The following is a 24,259-nucleotide window of genomic DNA, read 5'->3' as shown; positions in this document are numbered from 1 at the left end:
CTGAGTTGGATGATCAGCCATGATCATACTGAATGGCTGTGCAGGCTCGAAGGGCCGAATGGCCTACTCCTGCACCTATTTTCTATGTTTCTATGTTTCTTTCTTTGATCGGTGGAATTCCAGGCTGGACTGCAGGGAACCACCAATTTGTGGGACTTGTTGCTCAGGGTCTTGAAATAAAAATGTGTTTTCTTAGTGACTATGCTTTGTTTTCTCTTTCTCAATATTTTGAATGTGCTTGTATATTGTTGCACCTTGGCCCTGGAGGAATGATGGCTCATTTGACTGTATCCATGTATGGTTTGAATGACAATTATAATTGATTTGATTTGATTGATTTGATACACTAGAGTGGCTGAAGGTATAAATCTTAAATAGTTCTTTTACTGACACATACACGAAAGTTTTGGATTGAAATTTACTTTTTGGGGTGTGAGTTTGTCTAACTGAGCTGGATTCAAACATTAGCTAGAATAGAAGTTGCTAACTGTGTATACTCTTTAGGTAGCAGATATACAATGTTACAGTATGTAAAATACACTTAACTTTTGCTCGCCAGATAATGGGAAAGACTGAGCCATACACAGAGGTCTATTATATAACAATTTTATTTAACAATCCAATTCTTAATAAAATATTATAAGGTTTTGAAGGTATCAGCTTTAGTAATTAATTTCCAACTTTAAGAATGATACAAATATAAAATCACACATTCACATTGAATGTAGGACTTGGTCTAGCACTGTGGTTGACTTTTTGACTGCAGACTTGCTTTGCTGATGACCATTAGATATCAAAATGACATCAGTCTTCTCTATCCATTTGCAGTCTGCCATCTCATGCCATTCCAAATTCATTTTCCGCATCAATTAACAGGGGGTTTAATGACATTTTAAAAATTGCAGTACTGCTTTTAAACACCCTTGTGACTCTTGTTCTGACGTGTTCCTGCTTGAGAGCACTGAATTATGCAAACTGTCCTGAAGTTTTCAGATGAATCCTGAAAGGTTAGCCATTTAGTACAGATGGGATACAATCTTGAGCAGCTTTACCATAGTGATCTGATTTCAATCAGCAAAGAAAAAGAAGAAACTATGGTTACTCCATTTTCCACCATGTCCTTGCTTTATGCATTGGAGTTTCACTCTAACGTTGCTCTTCACAGCACACAACTGACGGGCTGACAACAATATCAATTGATATTAATATCGACTGAAGACAGTACATCCCAAAATGTTCATTAAGGAAGAAACTCTAATAACATAATCAATACACTCCTACTGCAATATCCAAAGTCTATTAATTGCAAGCAGTTGTGTTAATCACCTTTCACAATAAGTCTGCTCATTGAGATGCTGGTCCGCTTTTCCTTTCTAAGTATTTGCAGTGGCTGCTTCATTCGGTTCCTAAATTCCTTTATGTTCATCATGCACAGGAGGAAAATGAAAACTCCCTAAAACACAAACATTCTCAAGTTAATCACTTACTATATGATATGCATTTTTCCGAATGCAACAGTGATTAATTATTTTAATAAATGCAAGTTCAGGTGTTTATATTGGGAAATAAGAAAGATAGATTTAGCCCTAAATTTGTCTGAATAACGGAAAACATATATTTTTATGTCAGCTTCTTCAAGCATCAGCATGAAAGGTGATAATTTTAAAAGAAACGCATCCTTAAACTCCTGGACAAAGAACTCTGGACACTCCTCTGCAAATGGATCTTTTTTATTTCCTGGTCAACGGCTGAAATCAGTAAGGCCAGTTGACATAATCTCCTCCACGATTATCCTCAGTACTAAAGCCCACAAGGCTCTGTTCTCAGCTCCATACTTTCTACACACTCATGACTCTGTGGCTCGGTTCTCCTCTAATTCCATTTGTAGGTTTGCAGGTGACACCTGTGTTGTGGGGTGGATCTCAAAGGATGATGAAGGTGGAGTACAAGAAAGTAGAGAGGCAAGTAGCATGATGTCAAGATGACAACTGCTTCTTCAGTTGAAGAAGGTGGTCATTGTTTTCAGGAAGTAAAATGGACTACATATACCTGTCTGTATCAGTGGTGCTAATTCATGATGGTAATGGTTAAGTGCTTCAATTCCTAGGTATAAGTATTCCTGATCAGGCTGTATGGATGGTATGGACAAGAAAGCACACCAATGCCTCTGCTTCCTCAAACAGCCAGAGAAATTTAGCTATTTTTGCAGTTGCACAATAGAAGGATCCTATCTGGATGCAGTACAGCTTAGTATGGCAACTGCTCTACCCAAGACCACATGAAATTGCCCACCTCCACTGAATTCATCTATACTTTTCACTCCCTTGGGGAAAGCAGCCAACATAATCAAAGGCCCCTTCCACCTTGGTCATTCGCTCTTCTCCCCTCTCCTGTTCAGCACACAAACACAATCTTTCCACTCTGTGTTGGTAAATGTTACAATAATGAATCAATGCTAATTTTTATCCCAGTTTTGACATAATTTCAAGCATGACTCCAGATGAATATAGATACAGAAACCTTTTTTCAATTTGTTTTTTGATCACAACAATGCTTGTCTGGACCTAAAGGGTGCATTGGCTCTAAAATTACTCATTATTGTACTCTGATATATTATTGGCATATGAACAGTATAACAAGTCCTCGCCTTCCAACTGGAGCAGGAACCCATGGCTTGAAAATTCAGTGCTGCGCTGGTAGTTATGTTATTTTGAGCACCCTGTTATCTTCTGGCAGAGTTCCAGAGTAATCAAAATGTATTTGAAGGAAAGCCAAGTAGTTTACATTGTACAGGGTAATTTGAAGTGCAATAAATGTGATGTGTTGGTTGTCAGTGGAAAAACATAGGCCGGCAGAAATATGGCACCTTCCACACTGCTAGAGTTGAGAGTGCTTTAAAAATACATTTGTTTTGAGTTCCCTTACCTGGAAAGAGTTCAATATACAAAAAATTGTGCTGAAAAAGGCGTATGTTACTTCAATAAGCATTAAATAACCAATGACCCAGCTGATGCCCAATGTCACGGTGTTAGCAAATATTACGGCAAAATTCCTTTGAAGAGTTTTCTTAAATTCTCTATAAAAATAAAGATAAGTTTCAGTTGATAATTTTTAATAGAACGTGAAAGGCACTCATGCAGACTGGTTCATTTAAATTTACTTGACGAAGTATCATATTGTTCAGATATTATTGTTAGATTTACAGTTAGAGAATATGACAGTGTTACTGAAGACATACTTGTACCAATGTTCACAAATTAGCAAAATATATCCACAGAGGAATGTTTTCCATCTTCACACTAGATGGCGGGGAATGAAAAGTTATAGATCTCCTATATGTCTCGGCTCTTGTTAAATTCAGTTCTCAAAACATTTCAGGTGATTTTCAGATATGATTCTGCTCAATGCTGAAGTTCATTTATGATTTTATGAACTCAAAATATCAATTAAACCATGGAACATGTATTCTTTCCATTACGTGTGAAATGAGTGATTTTAATCAGTGGTTTGTAAATGCATTAGTTCCCCGTGACGCAGTACAAGCATTTGAAAACTTATTGTACCTACTACATCATACAATTAATGGGATTTTTAAAAAGTACATGAATGTTATTCCAAATATTTTTACGTTAATAATTTTAATTTGTTTGTAATTCCAACTTTTAAAGTGCCCATGCACAAGTCTCATTACAACCTCAACACTTGCCCACTCTTCATTAGTATTGTGAGTGGGATAGAAGGACTGTATACATTAGTTGGTTTGGATTAGGGGTTCCCAACCTTTTTCATGCCATGGACCCCATCATTTACAGAGGAGCCTGTGGACCCCAGGTTCTGAACCCTTAATTTGATTGTGCAGAACTCAATGCCACAGCATAAACTCGGATGAGGAGAACGATAGTAAGGTAAGGGAATCTTGGATGACCTGAGAGGTCCTAAATTTAGGTAGGAAGGAAAAGGAAGCAAACGTGAGGCTTTAGAAGCTAAAATTAGGCTTGGCCCTTGCCAATAGTAAGAAAGTGTTCAAGAAGGCAATTAAGTAGGTCAAACAGGGGCCATGAAATGTCTTTAGCGAGCAAGATCAAGGAGATTCCCAAGGCGATTTATAAATATAGTAAGAAAAAATGAGGGTGACACAGGAGAGGGTAGGTCTACTCAACAACAAAAGAGGGAATGCATGCTTGGGGTCAGAATAACTGGCATTGTACTGCAGGACAGGAAAATTGCAAATGTTATTCCGCTATTTAAGAAGGGTGGGAGGCAGCTGAAGGGAAACTATAGACCTGTTGGCCTGACATCAGTGGTTGGGGAGTTGTTGGAATTGATTGTTAGGGATGAGATTACAGAGTACCTGGAGGCACATGACATGATAGGACAAAGCCAGCATGGTTTCCTGAAAGAAAAATCCTGCCTGACTAACCTACTGCAATTTTTTGAGGAAATTACAGGCAGGGTCGACAAAGGAGATGCAATAGACATGGTGTACTTGGATTTTCAGAAGGCCTTTGACAAGGTGCCGCACATGAGGCTGCTTAGCAAGATAAGTTCCCATGGAATTACAGAGAAGTTACTAACATGGGTGGAGCATTGGCTGGTCGGAAGAAAACAGAGAGTGGGAATAAAGGGATCCTATTCTGGCTGGCTGCCAGTTTCCAGTGATGTTCCACAGGGGTTGGTGTTGGGACTGCTGCTTTTTATGATGTATGTCAATGATTTGGACTATGGAATTAATGGATTTGTGGCTAAATTTGCCGATGATACAAAGATATGTAGACAAGTGGGTAGTGCTGAGGAAACAGAGCCTGCAGAGAGACTTAGATAGTTTACGGGAATGGACAAAGAAGCAGCAAATGAAATACAATGCTGAAAAGTGTATGGTCATGCACTTTGGTGGAAGAAATAGAGAATTCAAAATGCAGAGATGCAAAGGGACTTGGAAGTCCTGGTGCAAGATACCCTAAAGGTTAACCTCCAGGTTGAGTCAGTTGTGAAAAAGGTGACTGCAATGTTGGCATTGATTTCTAGAGGAATAGAATACAAGAGCAGGGATATGATGTTGAGGCTCTATAAGGCACTCGTGAGATCACACTTGGAGTATTGTGTGCAGTTTTGGGCTCCTTATTTTCGAAAGGATATACTGACATTGGAGAGGGTTCAGAGGAGATTCACGAAATGATTCCAGGAATGAAAGGGTTACTGTATGAGGAACGTCTGGCAGCTCTTGGGCTGTATTCCCTGGAGTTCAGGAGAATGAGGGGGGAATCTCATAGAAACATTCCAAATGTTAAAAGGTCTGAACAGATTAGATATGGCAAAGTTATTTCCCATTGTAGGGGATTCTAGGACAAGAGAGCACGACTTTAGGATTGAAGGACGTCCTTTTAGAACAGAGATGTGGAGAAAGTACTTTACTCAGAGGGTGGTAAATCTGTGGAATTTGTTGCCATGAGCGGCTGTAGAGGACAAGTCATTGGGTGTATTTAAGGCAGAGATAAAAACGTTCTTGGTTAGCCAGTGCATCGAAGGGTATGGGCATAAGGCAGGGGAGTGGGGATGACTGGAAGAATTGGATCAGCCCGTGATTTAATGGCAGAGCAGACTTGATGGGCTGAATGGCCTACTTCTGCTCCTATATCTTATGGTCTTACCTTAAGTACTAAACTTGTACTTAATGTCAATATTTACTGAGAAGGATTTGGAAGACAGGGAAGGCAATGTGGAGCATACTGATGTATTGGGACAATTTGAGATTAACAAGAGGTAGTATTGGAGGGCTGGGTCTTCAGAAAAAACATTAAATTGGATAAGTCCTCAAGGTCTTCAGTAAAGCATTTGACAAGGTCCCTCTGTTGCAAGGACGAGGCTGAGGACAAACCCAACTTCAGGACACAGGCATGAAGTCAGAGTCGTGAGGCGTTAGCACCACCGCCATCGGGGAACCAGTATCCAGGAGAGCCTTTGCACAGAGACAAGGTTTGCGTAGGGTATCCAGGAAACAAGGCAGAGCTTAGAACTGACAGTCCCAAGGAATCAGGAAGCAAGGTTTACTCACACTAGAGTCGACCAACAAACTGGCAAAGCATGGCTGTGCCACCTGAGTTTTAACCTATGTTTCCTAATGTGTTCCTATGTTTCCAAGTGTGCTGTAATTAGTGGAACTGGGAATGCTTGGAAATCAGACGAGGGGATTAAGGCCCAATTAAGGAAGTAATAGCAAGATGGGGAATTGCCAGACAGGACCATGACACCCTCATCGTATGCTGATTCAGAAGATAAAGATGAATTATATTCGGGGTGAATTGAAAGACTGGAATCAGAACTAGCTTGTCCATTGAAGACAGAGAGTAGCGGTGAAAGGCTGTTATTTAGGCTGGAGTTCCATGACCAGTTCTGTTCTGCAAGGATAGGTACTGGGATCTCTGTTTGTGATATGCACCAATGATTTGGATGAAAATGTAGATGGGTGGATTAGTACATTTGAGGGTGATCCAAGATTGGTGGAGTTGTGGACAGCGTAAGAGATTATCAAATAATACAGTAACATATGGATCAGTTATAGATTAAGGCAGAGAAGTGGCAGATGGAGTTTATTCTGGGTAAGTGAGGTGTTGCACTTGAAGAGGTCAAATGAAAGGAGGAAGAATACATTTAATGATAGGCCTCTGAATCGCACTGAGGTATGGAGAGATCCTGGGTCCAGGTCTGTCATACACTGTAAGTGGCAATGCAAGAGGATAAGATGGTGAAAAAAAAGTAAATTAGACCATAAGACCATGAGACATACAATCAGGGCAATATTAAGCAAGTTGGCACATCGATTCAGCTCTGCCATTCCATCATGACCAATTTATTATTCCTTTCAGCCCCATTCTTCTGCCTTTTCCCCGTAACCTTTGACACCCTGATTAATCATGAACACATCAACCCCTGCCTTAAATATACCCAATGACTTGGCTTACATAGCGACTGTGGCAATGAATTCCACAGATCCATCAAGCTCTGGCTGAAACATTTTCCTCCTCTTTGCTTTAAATGGATATCCCTTTATTCTGAGGCTGTGCCCTCCATTCCTAGACTCACCCACTATAGGAGATATCCTCTCCGTACCCACTATAGGAGACATCCTCTCCATATCCACTCTATCTGGGCCTTTCAGTATTCTGGCCAATGCCTCAAAGCGGCATTTCATCCTTGGCTTTTGTATTCTAGTCCTAAAGTCATAGAAAAATACAACCTATAAACAAGCCCTTTGGTCCATCTAGCCCATGCCGACACCATTTAAACTCCTACTCCCATCGTCAGAGAGGAGCCCTCCATACCCCTATCATCCATGGTCCTAAACAAATTTCTCTTAAACATTGAACTTGAGCTCACATGCACTACTTGCACTGGCAGCTCATTCCACACTCTTACGACCCTCTGAGTGAAAAAGTTTCCCCATATGTTCCACTTAAATTTTTCACCTTAACCCATGACCTCTGATTGTAGTCCCACCGAACCTCAGAGGAAAAAGCCTGCTTGCATTTACCCTATCTACACCCCTCATAATTTTGTATATCTTTATTAAATCTCCCTTTAGTCTTCTACATTCCAAGAAATAAAGTCCTAACCTATTCAATCTTCCCTTGTAAGTCCCGGCAATATCATTGTAAATTTTCTCTGCACTCTTTCAAACTTATTTACATCTTTCCTGTAGGTAGGTGATCAAAACTGCACACAATACTCCAAATTAGGCCTCACCAGCATCTTATACAACTTCGACATAACATTCCGTCTCCTGTACTCAAAACTTCGATTTATGAAGGCCAAAAAGGCAAAAGCTTTCTTTATGACCCTATCTACCTGTCTTGCCACTTTAAACAAATTATGGACCTGTATTCCCAGATCCCTTTGTTCAACTGCACTCGTCAGTGCCCTACCATTCACTGTGCTGGTTCGTCCTTCTGAAGTGTGTGACGAGAATACACATAGATAAGATGTTAGCTGTCCTGTGTGATCAGCAGTTGGTCTGCCACCTGTCTTCAAGAGAGAGATAAGGAACACAATGAAACAGCATCTGGAGATGTGTAATGAAGGGACGGGAGAGAGAGAGCTGTCTGGAGCGGCTCCCCCTTTGAACCCTGAACTGTTTGAAGTGATGGACAGGCGATACCCCAGCAGGGGGATAAAAAGGGACAGGTTCGCTAAGGCAGGATACACAACACCCGAGGTAACGAGACCCTGGAAGCGGTGCGCCTCTCACGAGTCGGTGGGAAGTATCAGACAACGCACAGGGTGGAAAGGTACGATCAGCAGGAACCCGGTGTGTGTCCGCCCTTGCTTGGGTGCCGGGTTCACTGCAGAGGATCGACCGCATCTGGAGGAGGGGTCACAGTCGGTGACCTCAGGTGACATCACCAAGGACCTGCCCAAAAGCTGCTTGTGAGCAATTATCGCCGGTCTGTGAGTGGAAGCTGTTTCTGAATGATCAGTCGTTCCCGTTCTCTCTCTCTCTCTCCCCCCACGTTGTCCATCACCATGGCAACGATTACTGCGAACTGAACTAAATTGGACTGAACTTTTGTGTCACTTTGAAATTTGGTCATTTACCCCTAGACAACGATAGAGCTTGATTGATGCTGTTATCTTAATTCTGTGCACATGTGTGTTTATCATTGCTGAACTGTTGCATTTATTATCCTTTCGATTACTGTGTTGCTTGTTTCTTTAATAAAACTTTCTTAGTTCTAGTAATCCAGACTCCAACTGAGTGATTCATTTCTGCTGGTTTGGCAACCCAGTTACGGGGTACGTAACAAGTGCAATACCTTTACCATCTGCCATTTATCGGCCCACTTTTCCAGCTAGCCCAGATCCAGCCGCGAGCTCTGATATTCTTCCTTGCTGTCCACTACACCTTTGATTTTGTTGTCATCTGCAAATTTGCTGATCCAGTTATCATCCAGATTGTTAATATAAATGACGAGCAACAATGGACCCAGCATCAACCCCTGCGGTACACCACTAGTTGCAGGTCTCCAGTCATAGAGGCAACAATCTACTACCCCACTCTGGTTCCTCCCAGAAGGACATTGTCTAATCCAATTTACTACGTCATCTTTAATGCTGAGCAACTGAACATCTTGACCAACCTCCCATGCGGGACCTTGTCAAATGCTTTGCTGAAGTTCATGTAGACAAAGTCCACTGCCCTGTCTTCATCAACTTTCCTAGCAACTTCCTCAGAAAGCTCTATAAGATTGGTTAGACATGAGTTACCACGTACAAACTATGCTGACTATCCATAATCAATCCATGTTTTACCAAATATTCAAATATGCAGTCCTTAGGCTATCTTCCAATAGCTTTCCCACTACTGATGTTGGACTCACCAGCCTATAATTTCCTGCTTTATTTTTAGAGTCTTTCTTAAACCGCGGAACAGCATTAGCTATCCTTCAGTCTTCTGGACGATTGTCACTAAAAATGATTCCAATATCTCTGCTGGCGTCTTTGCAATTTCTGCACTTGCCTCCCACTGTTGGAGGAAACTCCTTGTTTGAGGCCCTGTGAATTTATCTACTGTAATCTACCTCAAGACAGCAAATACCTCCTGTTCTGTAATTTGCCTGGGGTTCATGACCTTGCTGCTGCTTTGCCTCATTTCCATAAAATAGAAAATAGTCCACTCCTTTATTCCTTATACAAAAGCACATGAACATACACTTCCCTACACTATATTCTCCCAGTATTGATCAGTCTTTCTGGAGACACCCTCCTTCCTCAACACCACCTATCTTTGTATCATCTGTAAATTTGGCTGCAAATTCCTTCATCCAAATTATTGGCATATAATGTGAAAAGAAGCTGTCCCAATACCGATCCCTGTGGAACAACCCTAGATACTGGCAGCTAACCAGAAAAAGCTTCCTTTATTCTCACTTTGTTCCTCCTGCTTTCCCATCTGTGCTGATAGCTTTCCTGTAATGTCATGGGCTCTTATCTTGTTAAGCAGCCTTATGCATAGCACCTTGTCAAATGCCTTCCGAAAATCCAATTAAACAACATCCACTGATTCTCCTTCGTCTATCCTGTCTGTTACAGTATTTCCTTAAAGAATTCCAATTGATTTGTCAGGTAAAAATTCCCCTTCAGGAAAACATGGAGACTTTAGCCCATTTTGTCACTTGCCTCCAAGTACTCTGAACCCTCATCCTTAATGATGAATCCCAACATCCTCCCAACCACTGAAGCCAGGCTAAATGACCTATAAGTTTCTTCCTTCTATCACCCTCACTTCTTAAGAGTGGAGTGACATTTGCAATATTCCATTCTGGAATATAGCGATTCTAGAAAGATCATTATTTCTGGCATTCTACCAGTGTCTTCCACAGTGAAGACTGATGTAAAATACCTAACTTCATCTGCCAATTCTTTGTCCCCCATTTTCTTTACCTTGGGAATAGGTTTTAATGGGTAGTAGTGGAAACAGGCAGTTTGGTTACCATGGGAATAGGTTTTAATGGGTAGTAGTGGAAACAGGCAGTTTGGTAACCATGGGAATAGGTTTTAATGGGTAGTAGTGGAATCAGGCAGTTTGGTTACCATGGGAATAGGTTTTAATGGGTAATAATGGAAACAGGCAGTTTGGTTACCATGGGAATAGGTTTTAATGGGTAGTAATGGAAACAGGCAGTTGAAAAGTTTCAGATAGACACATGAATACGAAGGGAATAGAGGAATATGGATTATATGCAAGAGGAGGAGATTTAGTATAAATTGGCATCAAATTGGCACAACATTGTGTTCTGAATGTACTGTTCTATGTTCTGTAATTCCAAGTAACATCACTCAGAGCCTCACCCTCTGTATGCCCTCAGGTTTTTCTGGTTGCAGACCATTTTCGACATGATCAATCCAAAGATCACGATGTTCACTAGTAGCACCAAAGAGATTGGAAGCAGGAATGCCCACAAAAGCACATTTTCTCCATCAGCATATTTGCTTGTTGCAAGCCAGCAGCTGAAAGTAAAACCTTCACACTTTAAGTAAACAATGGTAATCAGACAAATCAAGGTAAAATTTTACTTTACGGTAATATTCAGTAAAGTATCAAGGAAGCTTAGAAAAGGTTTAGCTCAACAATGTCAGTGTGATTTCTCCCCTCTATGCCGATTTCAAATTAATCCATTCACCTTGAAAACAGATACTGTACAAAGATCACTGGGCAAAAAAAAAACAGCCAAGCCAGTGCCAATCCATTCTTGTATGTGACCTCTAGTGACACTGCATATACATCACATCTCCTACCATCATCAGGGCTGTGCTGGAGCTTATTTAGCCTTCCCAGTAAAGATATCACTCTTGCCAGATGAGGACACAGCACCAGGTGGTGCCCTGAGTTGTAAACTCCAAATACCTCTTTAAGGGGAGAGGGATGACCTGGGCTTTCTTAGACTTCGTTCGCATTTTGAACCTTGAACAGGTACAGTAAATGGGATTCGATGCAAGTTAGTGTTTAACAGTGTAGTAGAACGACTATTATCTGTTTCTACTGCTCAGCCAAAGAAAACCTTTGTGAGCTAAATATTTTTCAATCCCCACCAGTCCTACCCCCATCTTTATTGAATCAGAATCATGGTTATTATCACCGACAATATGTTACGAAACAGTGAGAAAACATCGCAGTCAGTGGCAATCATCCATAGTCAGTCACATCAGGTGTATATGAAGAATTTAGACTGGACTTGGTAAAACTTATATTTACTAATACTTGTACAAATGTTAATCATAATAGCCTAGATAATCACGTTAATTTGATCCTCTCACCTTTATTTTCAAGTAAAGATGAGAAGGAATATAAGTGTGGCAAAACATTTGTACTGGAACCATCATAAAGTTCATTTCAAGCAAAATGCTCAAGACCAGGTAGATGTCATCGTTATCACGAATGTGAACCACAAAGCAACACACATCAAAGTTGCTGGTGAATGCAGCAGGCCAGGCAGCATCTCTAGGAAGATATACAGTTGACGTTTTGGGCCGAGACCCTTCGTCAGGACTAACTGAAGGAAGAGCTAGTAAGAGATTTGAAACTGGGAGGGGGAGGGGGAGATCCAAAATGATAGGAGAAGACAGGAGGGGGAGGGATGGAGCCAAGAGCTGGACAGTTGTTTGGCAAAAGGGATATGAGAGGATCATGGGACAGGAGGCCCAGGGAGAAGGAAAAGGGGGAGGGGGGGAAAACCCAGAGGATGGGCAAGGGATATAGTCAGAGGGACAGAGGGAGAAAAAGGAGAGGGAGAGAAAGAATGTGTGTATATAAATAAATAACGGATGGGGTACAAGGGGGAGGTGGGGCATTAGCGGAAGATGAAGCCACACTCAGGTTGGAGGAACAACACCTTATATTCCGTCTGGGTAGCCTCCAACCTGATGGCATGAACATTGACTTCTCTAACTTCTGCTAATGCCCCACCTCTCCCTTGTACCCCATCCGTTATTTATTTTTATACACACATTCTTTCTCTCTCTCTCTCTCTCCTTTTTCTCCCTCTGTCCCTCTGACTATACCCCTTGCCCATCCTCTGGGTTTCCCCCCCCTCCCCCTTTTCCTTCTCGCTGGACCTCCTGTCCCATGATCCTCTCATATCCCTTTTGCCAATCCCCTGTCCAGCTCTTGGCTCCATCCCTCCCCCTCCTGTCTTCTCCTATCATTTTGGATCTCCCCCTCCCCCTCCCACTTTCAAATCTCTTACTAGCTCTTCCTTCAGTTAGTCCTGACGAAGGGTCTCGGCCCGAAACGTCGACTGTACCTCTTCCTAGAGATGCTGCCTGGCCTACTGCGTTCACCAGCAACTTTGAAGTGTGTTGCCTGAATTTCCAGCATCTGCAGAATTCCTCGTGTGAACCACAAAGGGTTTTTTTTTTAATGAGGTATGGGTGTCGTTGGCAATGAGAGTTTTGTCATCTTTCATTGCCCTGAAACTGAGGTAAGTCTGAACTTTCACATTGAGCATTAATGAAGGATGGGGGTTTTACCAAAATCCGGTATATCTGTACTTGTTTTTTTTCCACTAACTTTCTTTTAAATGACATATTTATTAAATTAATTGAATTCATATCCTCCAGCTGCAGTTGTGAAGCTGAAACTCATTTAATAGATTCATGATGCAGAACTCTGGCCCTTAATTCAGTGACATAACTATTTTAACACAATATCCAAAAACAAGTTACTACCCAAAAGCACAAACACGAGGAATTCTGCAGATGCTGGAAATTCAAGCACCACACATCAAAATTGCTGGTGAACGCAGCAGGCCAGGCAGCATCTCTAGGAAGAGGTACAGTCGATGTTTCGGGCCGAGACCCTTCGTCAGGACTAACTGAAAGAAGAGCTAGTAATAGATTTGAGAGGGGGAGGGGGAGATCCTTCTCCTATCATTTTGGATCTCCCCCTCCCCCTCCCAATTCAACTTTGATGTGTGTTACTACCCAGAAGGATTTGTAAAGGTCCCTTCATTATTCATTGCCTTGTTTTTAAATTTGAACTCACATTTTATCTTGTCTGTAAGACTTAGGATATGTTGCACCAATTGTTATAATCGCAATTAAAGCTGGTACACCTAAAAGAAGAACAAAAGTTTGGTTGGTACAATGCATCTATTCCGGGAATGCAGCAAGTTTTGTTATTACTCCCCTTTGTTATTCTTTCTAGATGGTGATTAATAATACTGATTCTACAAGTGACAGATCACACGTTAACTCTTCAAAATAGCATTATTTCTTGGAGATTCTGAACTGGTAAGACAATAAGAGCAAAACAACATCAATGTACCCAGGTAATGTGCACTCATGCATATTTCTTACATCTTCTCACATATTCAGCCCATCAAGACCATGCTGGCTCCAAGCAGAGCAAGCGCGTCCATTCAGTTCTCCCTCATCTCATTCCTCTGTGCTCCTGCAACTTTTCCTCTCTCATGAGCCCAGTAACCTCCCATTATAATCCTTTTGCTACCTACCAGCACTAGAATGTGATAAAAAGGTGGGCAATTCACCTATCAGCACATCTTTTTGGATGTGGAAAGAAACCCGTCTGAGTGCAATTGGTCATGAACAGATTGCACAAACTCTACCCGATAGCCCTTGCTTCAGGGCTGAGCCAGATTAGTAAATACCAATAATCTGCTGTCTGATTATTCAGAAATCCCAGTGATTTGACATCTGACCCAATGGGTATTGATACCACACTCTTTCTGATTCTCTGGGGCTTCCATTTCCCACATTATCTCTGCTTCCCTGGGATCTCCAGTATCCATACATCCTGTGATTCACCGGGACTCCCAAATTCCCACACTCCCTCTGACACACTGGAGCCCTGATTACGGTGTTCTCCCTAATATACTAAGCCTTGGTTACAATGTGCCTTCAGCCACACAAAGCTCCTGTTTATTCTGCTCCCTCATACATAATGGGTCCCTGGTTACAGTGCAGTCCTGATCTCTACCAAATACTTAATATAACACTGATGGTTATATACCTATGTGTGAAACCATGGATTGTCATCAATTCTCACCCAGCAGCAACATGTTTCAATAAAAGTTAGCTACATGTGCACATCATAGAACTTTTTGATAAGGATTTAAAGGATGCTTTATTAATAAATAACAAAATAACATTCTGGTAAGCAGTTAGAATACAGACCATAATATCACCATATGCTGACGAAATGAAGCTCAGAAATGTAGTAAACGACAGAGAATTTTAAAGAAGAGAAAATCTGTAGAGGCTGGAAATGCAAGCAACACACACAAAATGCTAGAGGAGCTCAGCAGGCGGGTGCGATATGTGGAAAATAAAATTTTACACATACAGGAAAGTGGATGAAGACAAGGCAGTGGATGTTGTCTGCCTGGATTTTAGTAAGACAAGGTTCCACATGGGAGGCTGGTCAAGAAGCCAGAGAGTGGTAGTAGAGGGTTGCTTCTCTGACTGGAGGCCTGTGACTAGTGGTGTGCCACAGGGATCGGTGCTGGGTCCATTGTTATTTATTATCTATATCAATGATCTGGAGGATAATGTGTTTAGCTGGATCAGCATATTTGCAGATTACCCCATGATTGGGGGTGTATTGGACAGCGAGGAAGGCTGTCATAGCTTGTAGAGGGATCTGCATCGACTGGAAAAATAGTCTGAAAAATGGTCGATGGAATTTAATGCGAACAAGTGCAAGGTTTTGTACTCTTTTAGGACCAACCAGGGTAGATCTTACACAGTGAATGGCAGGGTACTGAGGAGTGTGGTAGAACAAAGGGATCTGGGGAGAAAGGTCCATAATTCATTGAAAATGGTGTCACAGGTAGATATGGCAGTAAAGAAAGCTTTTGTCACATTGACCTTTATAAGTAAATGTACTGAGTACAGAAGATGGGATGTTATGTTGAAGTTGTATAAGATGTTGTTGAGGCCGAGTTTGGAGTACTGTGTGCAGTTTTGGTCACCTTCCTACAGGAAAGATGTAAAGAAGATTGAAAGAGTGCAGAGAAAATTTACAAGGATGTTGCCAGGTCTGGAGGACCTGAGTCATAAGGAAAGATTGAATAGGTTGAAGATTGAATATTCTTTAAGACCTAGAAGATTGAGGGGAAATTTGATAGAGGTATAAAACATTATGAGGGGTTTAGATAGGGCAAGTGCAAGCAGGCTTTTTCCACACAGATTGGGTGGGTTTCACCACCAGAGGTCAGGGGTTAAGGGTGAAAGATGAGGTTTAAGGGGAATATGAGGGGAAATTTCTTCACAGAGAGTTGTGAGAGTGTGGAATGAGCTGCCAGAATAAGTGGTGCATGTGAGCTTGATTTCAATGTTTAAGAGAAGATTGGATAGGTACAGTACATGGATCATAGGGATATGGAGGACTACGGTTCTGGCGCAGGACGATGGGAGTAGGCAGTTTTAATGGTTTCGGCATGGACTAGATAGGCCAAAGGGCCTGTTACTGTGTTGGACTTTATGACGGTAAATGTGAAGTAGGAAGAAGGATGAAGGCTGGAAAATGAAATGACTGCACAGAGAAATCTTTGAATATCGTAAGGTAAGTTGAGAAGATGATTCATGAGCACAATTGTTAAGCTACCAGACAAGAAATTAGAGTTCTGAACTTTTGATTTTTCTTATTGCTTAGATCTTGAACTCTGCAGAGTAATGATCATTAGCAGTTGTTACATAATTAGTACAAGCAGAGTGCATCAGTTTCTTACCCCATGCCACGCCTGCTGCCACTTTGGGAAAGTAGCTTGTCTCCAGTTGCTGAATGATGCGATTAAATGAACTATACAATGCAACTCCCTGTGCACACATCCAGCCAAAGGAAGCCAAAAGGAAGAAATGTAATAAAAATGTTGCTGCTGTGCAGAAGGAGCTGTTACTTTTTGCATCTTTTGATCTTGAATTCTCCTGTGTGGTATTTCCTGCAGATATCTCAGCCTCAGTTGTTGCCCAGGAACTGTTGATTGCCCCAGACAGAAAGGTGATGTACACCCCCAGCAGAGCAATGGATAGGTTGACTTGCAGTTTTCCATTCACACTTCTACGATAATCCCTTGATTTAAAATTAAATAAATTAGACAGTGTCACACCATAAAATTAGTATGATCGACACATTAGGCATTTTTCTTATTTATCTGAGTTTAGCTAAAAAGTAAAGGAACTTTAAACTCATCTTTCCCTATTATATTCCTGTGCAACTGAGGCAAAAATGGAACTGAACTATAAATGCCTTGTAATTTTCTCCTGACCAACACACAAAAAGAATGAAACTTATGTTTAAAATCAGCCAGGGTTGGGGAAAAAAAAGGAGCCAACTGTGGGTGCAGTGGAGGTACCCTGGAAAGTGATCAGCCAATCTATGTTTAATGTGGAGGAGACCATATATTAAGTACCAAATGAAATACTCCAGATCAGAAGTGCAAGTGGACCACTGCTCTGTCAGGAGGGTCTTTTTAGATCCTTTAATGTTGGGAAAGAGTGAAGTAAAATTAGCTTTGCATTTCTTTTGGTTGCATGGGGAATTGCCATGAGAGGGGAAATGGAGACAAACGAGCCTTTAATTGTTTAAGTGGACCTTGAAGATGAATGGTGGTAGAAATGTCAGAGAAGAATTACGAAGGATGATTTGTTGAAAGTGCAGGCTAGTGGGGTGGAAGATGAGGACCAAGAATCCCTATTTTTGCTCTAGTCAGGTACTGAGGAGGTGAGAGAAATGGTGTGAGAAAAAAGATGAGATGTAATTGAAGTCTCTGTCAGCTACAATAAAGGGAATTACCTGATTCAGGAGAAAGGAAAACATTTTGTTGACTCTGGTGTAGAAAGTGTGCCATTATCAGAGCAGGTAGAAATGAAGTGGAGGAACTGAATGAATGGAATGGAGTCATTACAGGAAACAAGCCAACAGGAACTGTAGCTAAGGTAACTGTGGGAGATGCTGGGCTCAAAGTGGAGATCAGAAATAGGGAAAAGAGAAATCCAGAAAACAAAAGAGAGAAGTCAGAAATAGATGTGAAATTGGTAGCAGAAGTCAAGAAAATTCAAGGTTCTGTATTTGCACATGAAACTGCGCAAATATAGTCACCAATGTATTGGAAAAAGAACTGAGGTAGGAGGTCTAAGTAGGAAGAGAGTCCTGACTGCCAGTTTTTCCTGCACTGTACCAACAAGGCCCATCAAAATCCAAAGGAACAGCAGCTTATTTACCAACCATTCATATTTCAGTGAAATTCAACAACTTTTTAAGTTTATGCCAGATCAGACCAGTAAGGTTATCTATCTGTAACAACAAGACAGTATCTCTCTTTGCATAGACAATGCTTGAAGAGCCTGGAGATTTTCACCATTTTGCTTTGGCTTCTGGTTTCAGCAACAGTTGAGCTGGACCTCGCTATTTTAAATGTCCCATTTTCCTTTGACCTATCCCCATTGCCCTATGAACCAAAATCCTGCATAAACATTGGAATTGCCTCGATCAGATACATTCTCTTTGTCTTGTCCATCATTTCCAATCCTCTTAGTTTGCAACTTAAAGTTAACTTGTTTACTCACTTTCTGATGAGGGCTTTTCAATCTGAAACATTAACTCCGTTTCTATTTCCACAGATACTGACTGACCTTCAGAGTGTTCCTGTTTTTATTGCAGCAGACTTCCAGCTTCTGCTATTCTCAATAATCTATGAGGTATCCCTACTATGGAATGATGGGTATCATTTAAATTCAAAATTAAAGCAATTTTTAGAGCAAATTTTCAGCATTTGTAATTTGAACTTGCATGTTGTATTTGTTATTGAGGGATAGTGCAGAGCACACCAGGGCACCAGCATGCAGGATTCTCAACTGAACTTTACTGATAACTCTGCTTGTGGTTTGTGAACTCCTCCCAAGTGGACATGGTTAATTGAGTGGCATTGGAATAACACTGTTAACTATCACTACATTTCCCCTTCTTAAAAAAAAGTAAAAATAGGTATGTACATATTGTCCAGGGAACTGCATTGAAATTGAAATTGAGGGATTCAGTTCACTTTACACATAGCACATAACTTATGCTTCTCACATAAATGTATAAGAGTTGCCATCAATTATAACTGTCTTTGTTTTAGCGGTCTCTCACTCTCTTTGTATAAAAAAAAATGGCCAATATTATAATTGTCTTCCTCTTTGTTTTTAAATGGTCTCTCTCTTTGTTTACCTCCTTTTTTTCCACAAATTCATTTTCTTTTAAGAACAGTTCTGCGCAGGGTTGGAGGTGACATCGGATGCATATCAACACTGGCAGGGTTTGGAGGACATTAATTCCTATAACGCAGAATCCAACAGCATGAATGACAGTGATGCTTCACTACCGGATGAGCTCAACACCTTCTGTGCCCACCTTGAAAGGGAGAATATAACTACAGCTATGAAGATCCCTGCTGTACTCGTTGACCCTGTGATCTCTGTTTCAGGGGCCAATGTCAGGCTGCCTTTCAGGAGGGTGAACCCTTGTAAGGTGGCAGGCCCTGATGGAGTACCTGGTGAGGTTCTGAAAACTTATGCCAACCAGCTGGTGGGTATATACAAGGACATTTTCAATCTCTCATTGTTATGGTCAGAAGTTCCCAGCTGCTTCAAAAGGGCAACAATTATACCAGTGCCCAAGAAGAGCAGCGTGAGCTGCCTTAATGACTATCATCCAGAAGCACTCACATTGACAGTGATGAAATGCTTTGAAAGGTTGGTCATGGCCAGAATGAACTCCTGCCTCAGCAACAATCTGCACTCACTGCAATTTGCCAATAGCCACAACAGGTCTAAGGAGATGCAATCTCAATGGCTCTTCACACAGTTTTTAGATCACCTGAACAATACAAACACCCATGTCAGGATACTGTTCCTTGACTATAGCTCAGCATTTAACACCATCATTCCCACAGTCCTGATCAAAAAGCTACAGAAACTGGGCCTCTGTACCTCCCTGTGCAAATGGATCCTCAACTTCCTAACCGGAAGACCACAATCTGTGTGGATTGGTATTACCATAGAAACCATAGCCCACTGCTCTACTCTCTCTACACCCATGACTGTGTGGCTAGGTACCGCTCAAATGCTATCTATAAATTTGCTGATGATATAACCATTGATGGCAGAATCTCAGATAGAGATGAGATATACCAGCGAGTTGAGTAGTGTTGCAGCAGCAATCTTCCACTCAGTTGCAATAAGACCAAAGAGCTGATTGTGGACTTCAGAAAGGGTAGAATGAGGAAACACAAACCAATCCTCATAGAGGGATCAGAAGAGGAGAGAATGAGCAATTTCAAGTTCCTGGGTTAAAAGATCTCTGAGGATCTAACCTGGTCCCAACATATCAATGCAGCTATAAAGAAGCCAAGACAGTGGCTATATTTCATAAGGAATTTGAGGAGATTTGCTATGTCACTCGAGACACTTGAAAACTTCTACAGGTGTACCATGGAAAGCACTCTGACAGGCTGCATCACTGTCTGCTATGGGGAGAGGAGAGGTGCTACTGCACAGGACTGAAAGAAGCTACAGAAAGTTGTAAAATTAGTCAGCTCCATTTTGGATACTAGCCTCCAAGACATCTTTAAGGAGCGGAGACTCAGAAAAGCGGCATCCATCACTAAAGACCCCCATCACCCAGGACAGGCCCTCTTCTCATTGTTACCGTCAGGAAGGAAGTACTGTATAGAATCCTAAAGGCACTTGCTCAGTGATTCAGGAACAGGTTCTTCCCATCTGTCATCCGATTCCTAAATGGACATTGAACCCATGAATACTCCCTCACTTTTATTATTTCTGTTTTTACACTACTTTTAATTTAACTATTTAATACACATATATACTTACTGGAATTGATCTACTTATTTTTCCCCATGTATCATGTATTGCATTATACTGCTGCCGCTAAGTTAACAGATCTCACGACATATGCCAATGATATTAAACCTGACTCTGAGTCATTATGTGAAATGTTTTCAACATTAGAACCCTTTTTAAAAAAACACTAAATTTAACGGAGGTCAGGGAGACTATCTAAACACTCCGCAAGTCACTTGCCCTGATTAGACCTTGGAGTACATCTCTGTGGTGGAGCAGATAAATGACCCGAACTGGTATAGGTTCCTGGAGCGGATGGAGATTCTTGAACAGGTGTAAGTGGTCCTCATCATAAAGATCAGGCCTCTCTATATCTATCGTTACCTTTCCTAGATTTTGAAGGTGCACAACCACACAACTGTTCCACCTGATTTCTCCTTGTGATCAAGCAACACACCCAAAATGCTGGTGAAGGCAGCAGGCCAGGCAGCATCCATAGGAAGAGGTACAGTCGACGTTTCGGGCCGAGACCCTTTGTCAGGACTAACTGAAAGAAGAGATAGTAAGAGATTTGAAAGTGGAAGGGGGAGGGGGAGATCCAAAATGATAGGAGAAGAGAGGAGGGGGAGGGATGGAGCTAAGAGCTGGAAAGTTGATTGGCAAAAGGGATACGAGAGGATCATGGGATGGGAGGCCTAGGGAGAAAGAAAGGGGGAGGGGGGAAGCCCAGAGGATGGGCAAGGAGTATAGTGAGAGGGACAGAGGGAGAAAAAGGAGAAAAAAGGAGATGGGAGGGGGAAGAGAGAGAGAGAGAGTGTGTGTGTGTGTGTGAAATAAATAAAGGATGGAGCCCGGAGGGGAGGTGGGGCATTAACGGAAGTTAGAGAAGTCAATGTTCATGCCATCAGGTTGGAGGCTACCCAGGTGGAATATAAAGTGTTGTTCCTCCAACCTGAGTGTGGCTTCATCTTGATAGTAGAGGAGGCTGTGGATAGACATGTCAGAATGGGAATGGGATGTGGAATTAAAATGTGTGGCCACTGGGAGATCCTGCTTTCTCTGGTGGACAGTGCGGAAAGCAGAATGACTTCTCCTGCTCTGCGCCCCACGTCCAAACGTTTCTCTGAGAGAGGTGGTCATGTAGTGGCTTTGTTTTCTCTGCCAAATTTGGAATGAACTTTCCCAGCTGGTTTACCTTGCCAAGGAAACTACAGATCTCTGAGACATCTATAGTTCTGAACTCCTCCCAGCCTGAATCTGGTTGCACTCCCTCTGAGGACAGTTGGTGGCCTAAGAACTTCACCTCCAACTTTGAAAATTCACATTTCTTTTTTATTCAGGGTGATTCCAGCCTGTTTCAGTTTCTCCAAGGCAGTTTCCACTCTTTTGTCATGTTCCTCAGTCTCTGAAGATGAGTATATTATCCATGTGGCAGACTATTCCTTCCAGACCCTCCAAAATTTGGTTAATCCTCTTCTGAAGGAGTTCAGGGCTGATGAGATGCCAAAAGGGAGTCTCTTGAAGGCATTACATCCATATGGTGTGATAAAGGTTGCGAGCTTCTGTGACTCAGGAAATAAACGAATCTGCCAGAACCCTCGGTTTGCATGTAGTTTGGTGAAGAAATTTGCTCCACCCAGCGTACCCAATGTGTGCTCAACAGAGGGCAGAATAAACTTCTCCCGCCTCACTGCATTATTCAATTGTGTTAAATAAATACAGATCCTCAATGTGTCATCTGGTTTGGGAACAGGAACAAAGCCAGCACACCAGTCAGTAGGATCATTCACTCTCATTTTGATGTCAAACACCTCCATTCTCTCAAGTTCATCTTTGACTTTGTTCATCAATGGGACTGGTACATGCCTCTTTGTGGTCAGAGAGTAGGGTGTCACTCCTGGCCTCAGTTGGATAGGGTACTCTTCTTTCAGTACCCCCAGGCCTGTGAACAACTCCAGGTGCTTCTCCTGCCACTGAACATCGTTTAGCAAATCCAGCCTTGCAGTGAGGTTCAGCTTCTCAATGGCATGTCGTCCCAGTAGTTGTGTGTGACAACTGCCGCAGTGTAGATTTTTGAATATCACTGCCTCATTTTGCAATTGCATGGTGCATGCTGCACCAGCCTTGTCTAATTGAATCCAGAGCCCCAAGGAAAGCTCTCTCTTCGCCTGAATCATGGTCTCCTTTGACCTCCTGAATATCTGTTTTTGAGTGACACTGGCTTTTTATTGGCTAACTCAATTGAAATGGCGACACTTGACTGCTTTTGCTGGACAGAGCTCTTGACGTGGAGTGGAGACTTGTCACATCTCCTGCAGTTGGACATTTTACCAGCTCTTTGTTTCGCTTGTCTGTTTTGTGTGAGTTGAGCTCTACTGTCACCCTTTTCTGTAGTATTTCCGACTGCACCTTGTTTGTCCCCTTCCTTTGCTTTTGTACCGCTTCTCGATTTTCCTTGGCATTGTTTTTGTGACTGAGTTCTGCCTGTTGCCAACGTACATTCTCACTCTGCCTGACCGTTGTAATAACTTCCTCTGGTGTGGGTTTTGCCTGCAAACATTCGGTGTCCAGAAGCCCGGCAACAATCCTGTCTCTAATGAACTCATCTCTCAGATTTCCATATGCACAGTTGTCTGACTGGGCATACAATGCTAACATGAAGTCATTTACACTTTCATCTAGCTCCTTTTTTCTGGAGTTGAACTTTGTCCTTTCATATATCACATTTTACTTTCCTGTGAAATATTCTTTGAATTTGTCCTGAAGTTTTGTACTCCTTTTTCTGACATTTGTCAGTCCAAATCCACCCACAATGTCACCTGCTTTGTCACCCATGCAGTGTACCAGTGTTTTTCTGAAGCCTGAGTGATATTGCTTTCAACTCTAAATCTCTCAAAGTGCCTGTGCCATCCCTCAAAGTCCTCTGGTTTAGAGAAATCAAATGTCTCATGGGGCTTTATTAAGTAGGCAGGTGTAGATACAGCATGTATTTGCTCTATTTTCCTGTTTGCTTGTTTGTTTATTTATTATTTTATTTATTTGGACTACAAAAGTTTTCTTTTCTCTCCCTGACAGTTTGACTGACTTTCCTGCTGCGCTTGTGTCTCTGTGCACTTCCCCTAGCTAGTGGCCCACAGCTTATTACAACATATCCACTTTAAGGTGTGGCTTGAAGGTGTTGCCTAGCAACCCTGGCCCTTTCTCAGCTCAGCCTCGTGGTGCATACAATTAGCAAATTAGCATAGGCAGTTCAGGTTGATAAGTCTACGGATTTTTTCCATAGATATATGAGAACAAGAGCAGTCATACTGTAAATTCTTTCCTGTTGGCAATCTCTCTTGGTCTGTAGCACCAACTCTTCAATGATCAACCACTTCTGACACCATGTTGAGTTTGTTAGTGAGGGATAGAGCAGAGCCCACCAGGACAGGATACTCAGCTGAATTTTATTGACAACTCAGCTTGCACAGTATGTGAATTTCTCCCATTTGGGAGTGGCAAACTGAATGGTATAAGAATAACGCTATTAACTCCATCTTTGCAAACATAGTGAAATCATACTGTAAACATTGGTACTTCTATGAAAGTACTGCACTGAATTCAGCACCACCATAAGTTAGAATTTATAATGGTGCTGATTTTTATGATTTGTCTACACAGAAGCTCAGATGTGCTTCAGTGAAAATCTGCCTAACCCCATTTTCATCAGCATGTAGATCATATGAATGTCAGGTCTGGCTCCTGAAAGCAGAAACCCCAATAGCCCAAGGCATCAGAACCACAATTTAATTTTTAAATACTTGCGACTCATCCTGGATGCTTCAACTGTTGTTGCCCTAAACCCTAATCCTTATGGGAACCCATGGAGCTGGCACAGGAAAAGGCAAGACGACTTTAAGTAATTAAA

General features: G+C 41.8%; 1 protein-coding gene across 1 annotated transcript in view; it reads right to left on the bottom strand.

The window, feature by feature from the left end:
* Positions 1-675: 675 nt before the first annotated feature.
* Positions 676-24,259, bottom strand: part of LOC134345927 (putative uncharacterized protein DDB_G0282133) — an 87,584-nt gene continuing 64,000 nt past the window's right edge. The window contains exons 14-19 of the mRNA XM_063047279.1: positions 16,242-16,582; positions 13,535-13,604; positions 10,843-11,001; positions 2,926-3,076; positions 1,327-1,453; positions 676-1,061 (exon numbers count right to left, since the gene is read on the bottom strand). Of these exons, the coding sequence (XP_062903349.1) occupies positions 1,009-1,061; positions 1,327-1,453; positions 2,926-3,076; positions 10,843-11,001; positions 13,535-13,604; positions 16,242-16,582 (901 nt within the window). The 3' untranslated portion in view covers positions 676-1,008. The remainder of the gene's footprint in view (positions 1,062-1,326; positions 1,454-2,925; positions 3,077-10,842; positions 11,002-13,534; positions 13,605-16,241; positions 16,583-24,259) is intronic.

Source organism: Mobula hypostoma, chromosome 4 (genome assembly GCF_963921235.1).
Source record: "Mobula hypostoma chromosome 4, sMobHyp1.1, whole genome shotgun sequence".
Classification (NCBI taxonomy): domain Eukaryota; kingdom Metazoa; phylum Chordata; class Chondrichthyes; order Myliobatiformes; family Myliobatidae; genus Mobula; species Mobula hypostoma.
Note: the sequence above shows the minus strand (reverse complement) of the source record. Positions and strands in the feature narration are given on the sequence as shown.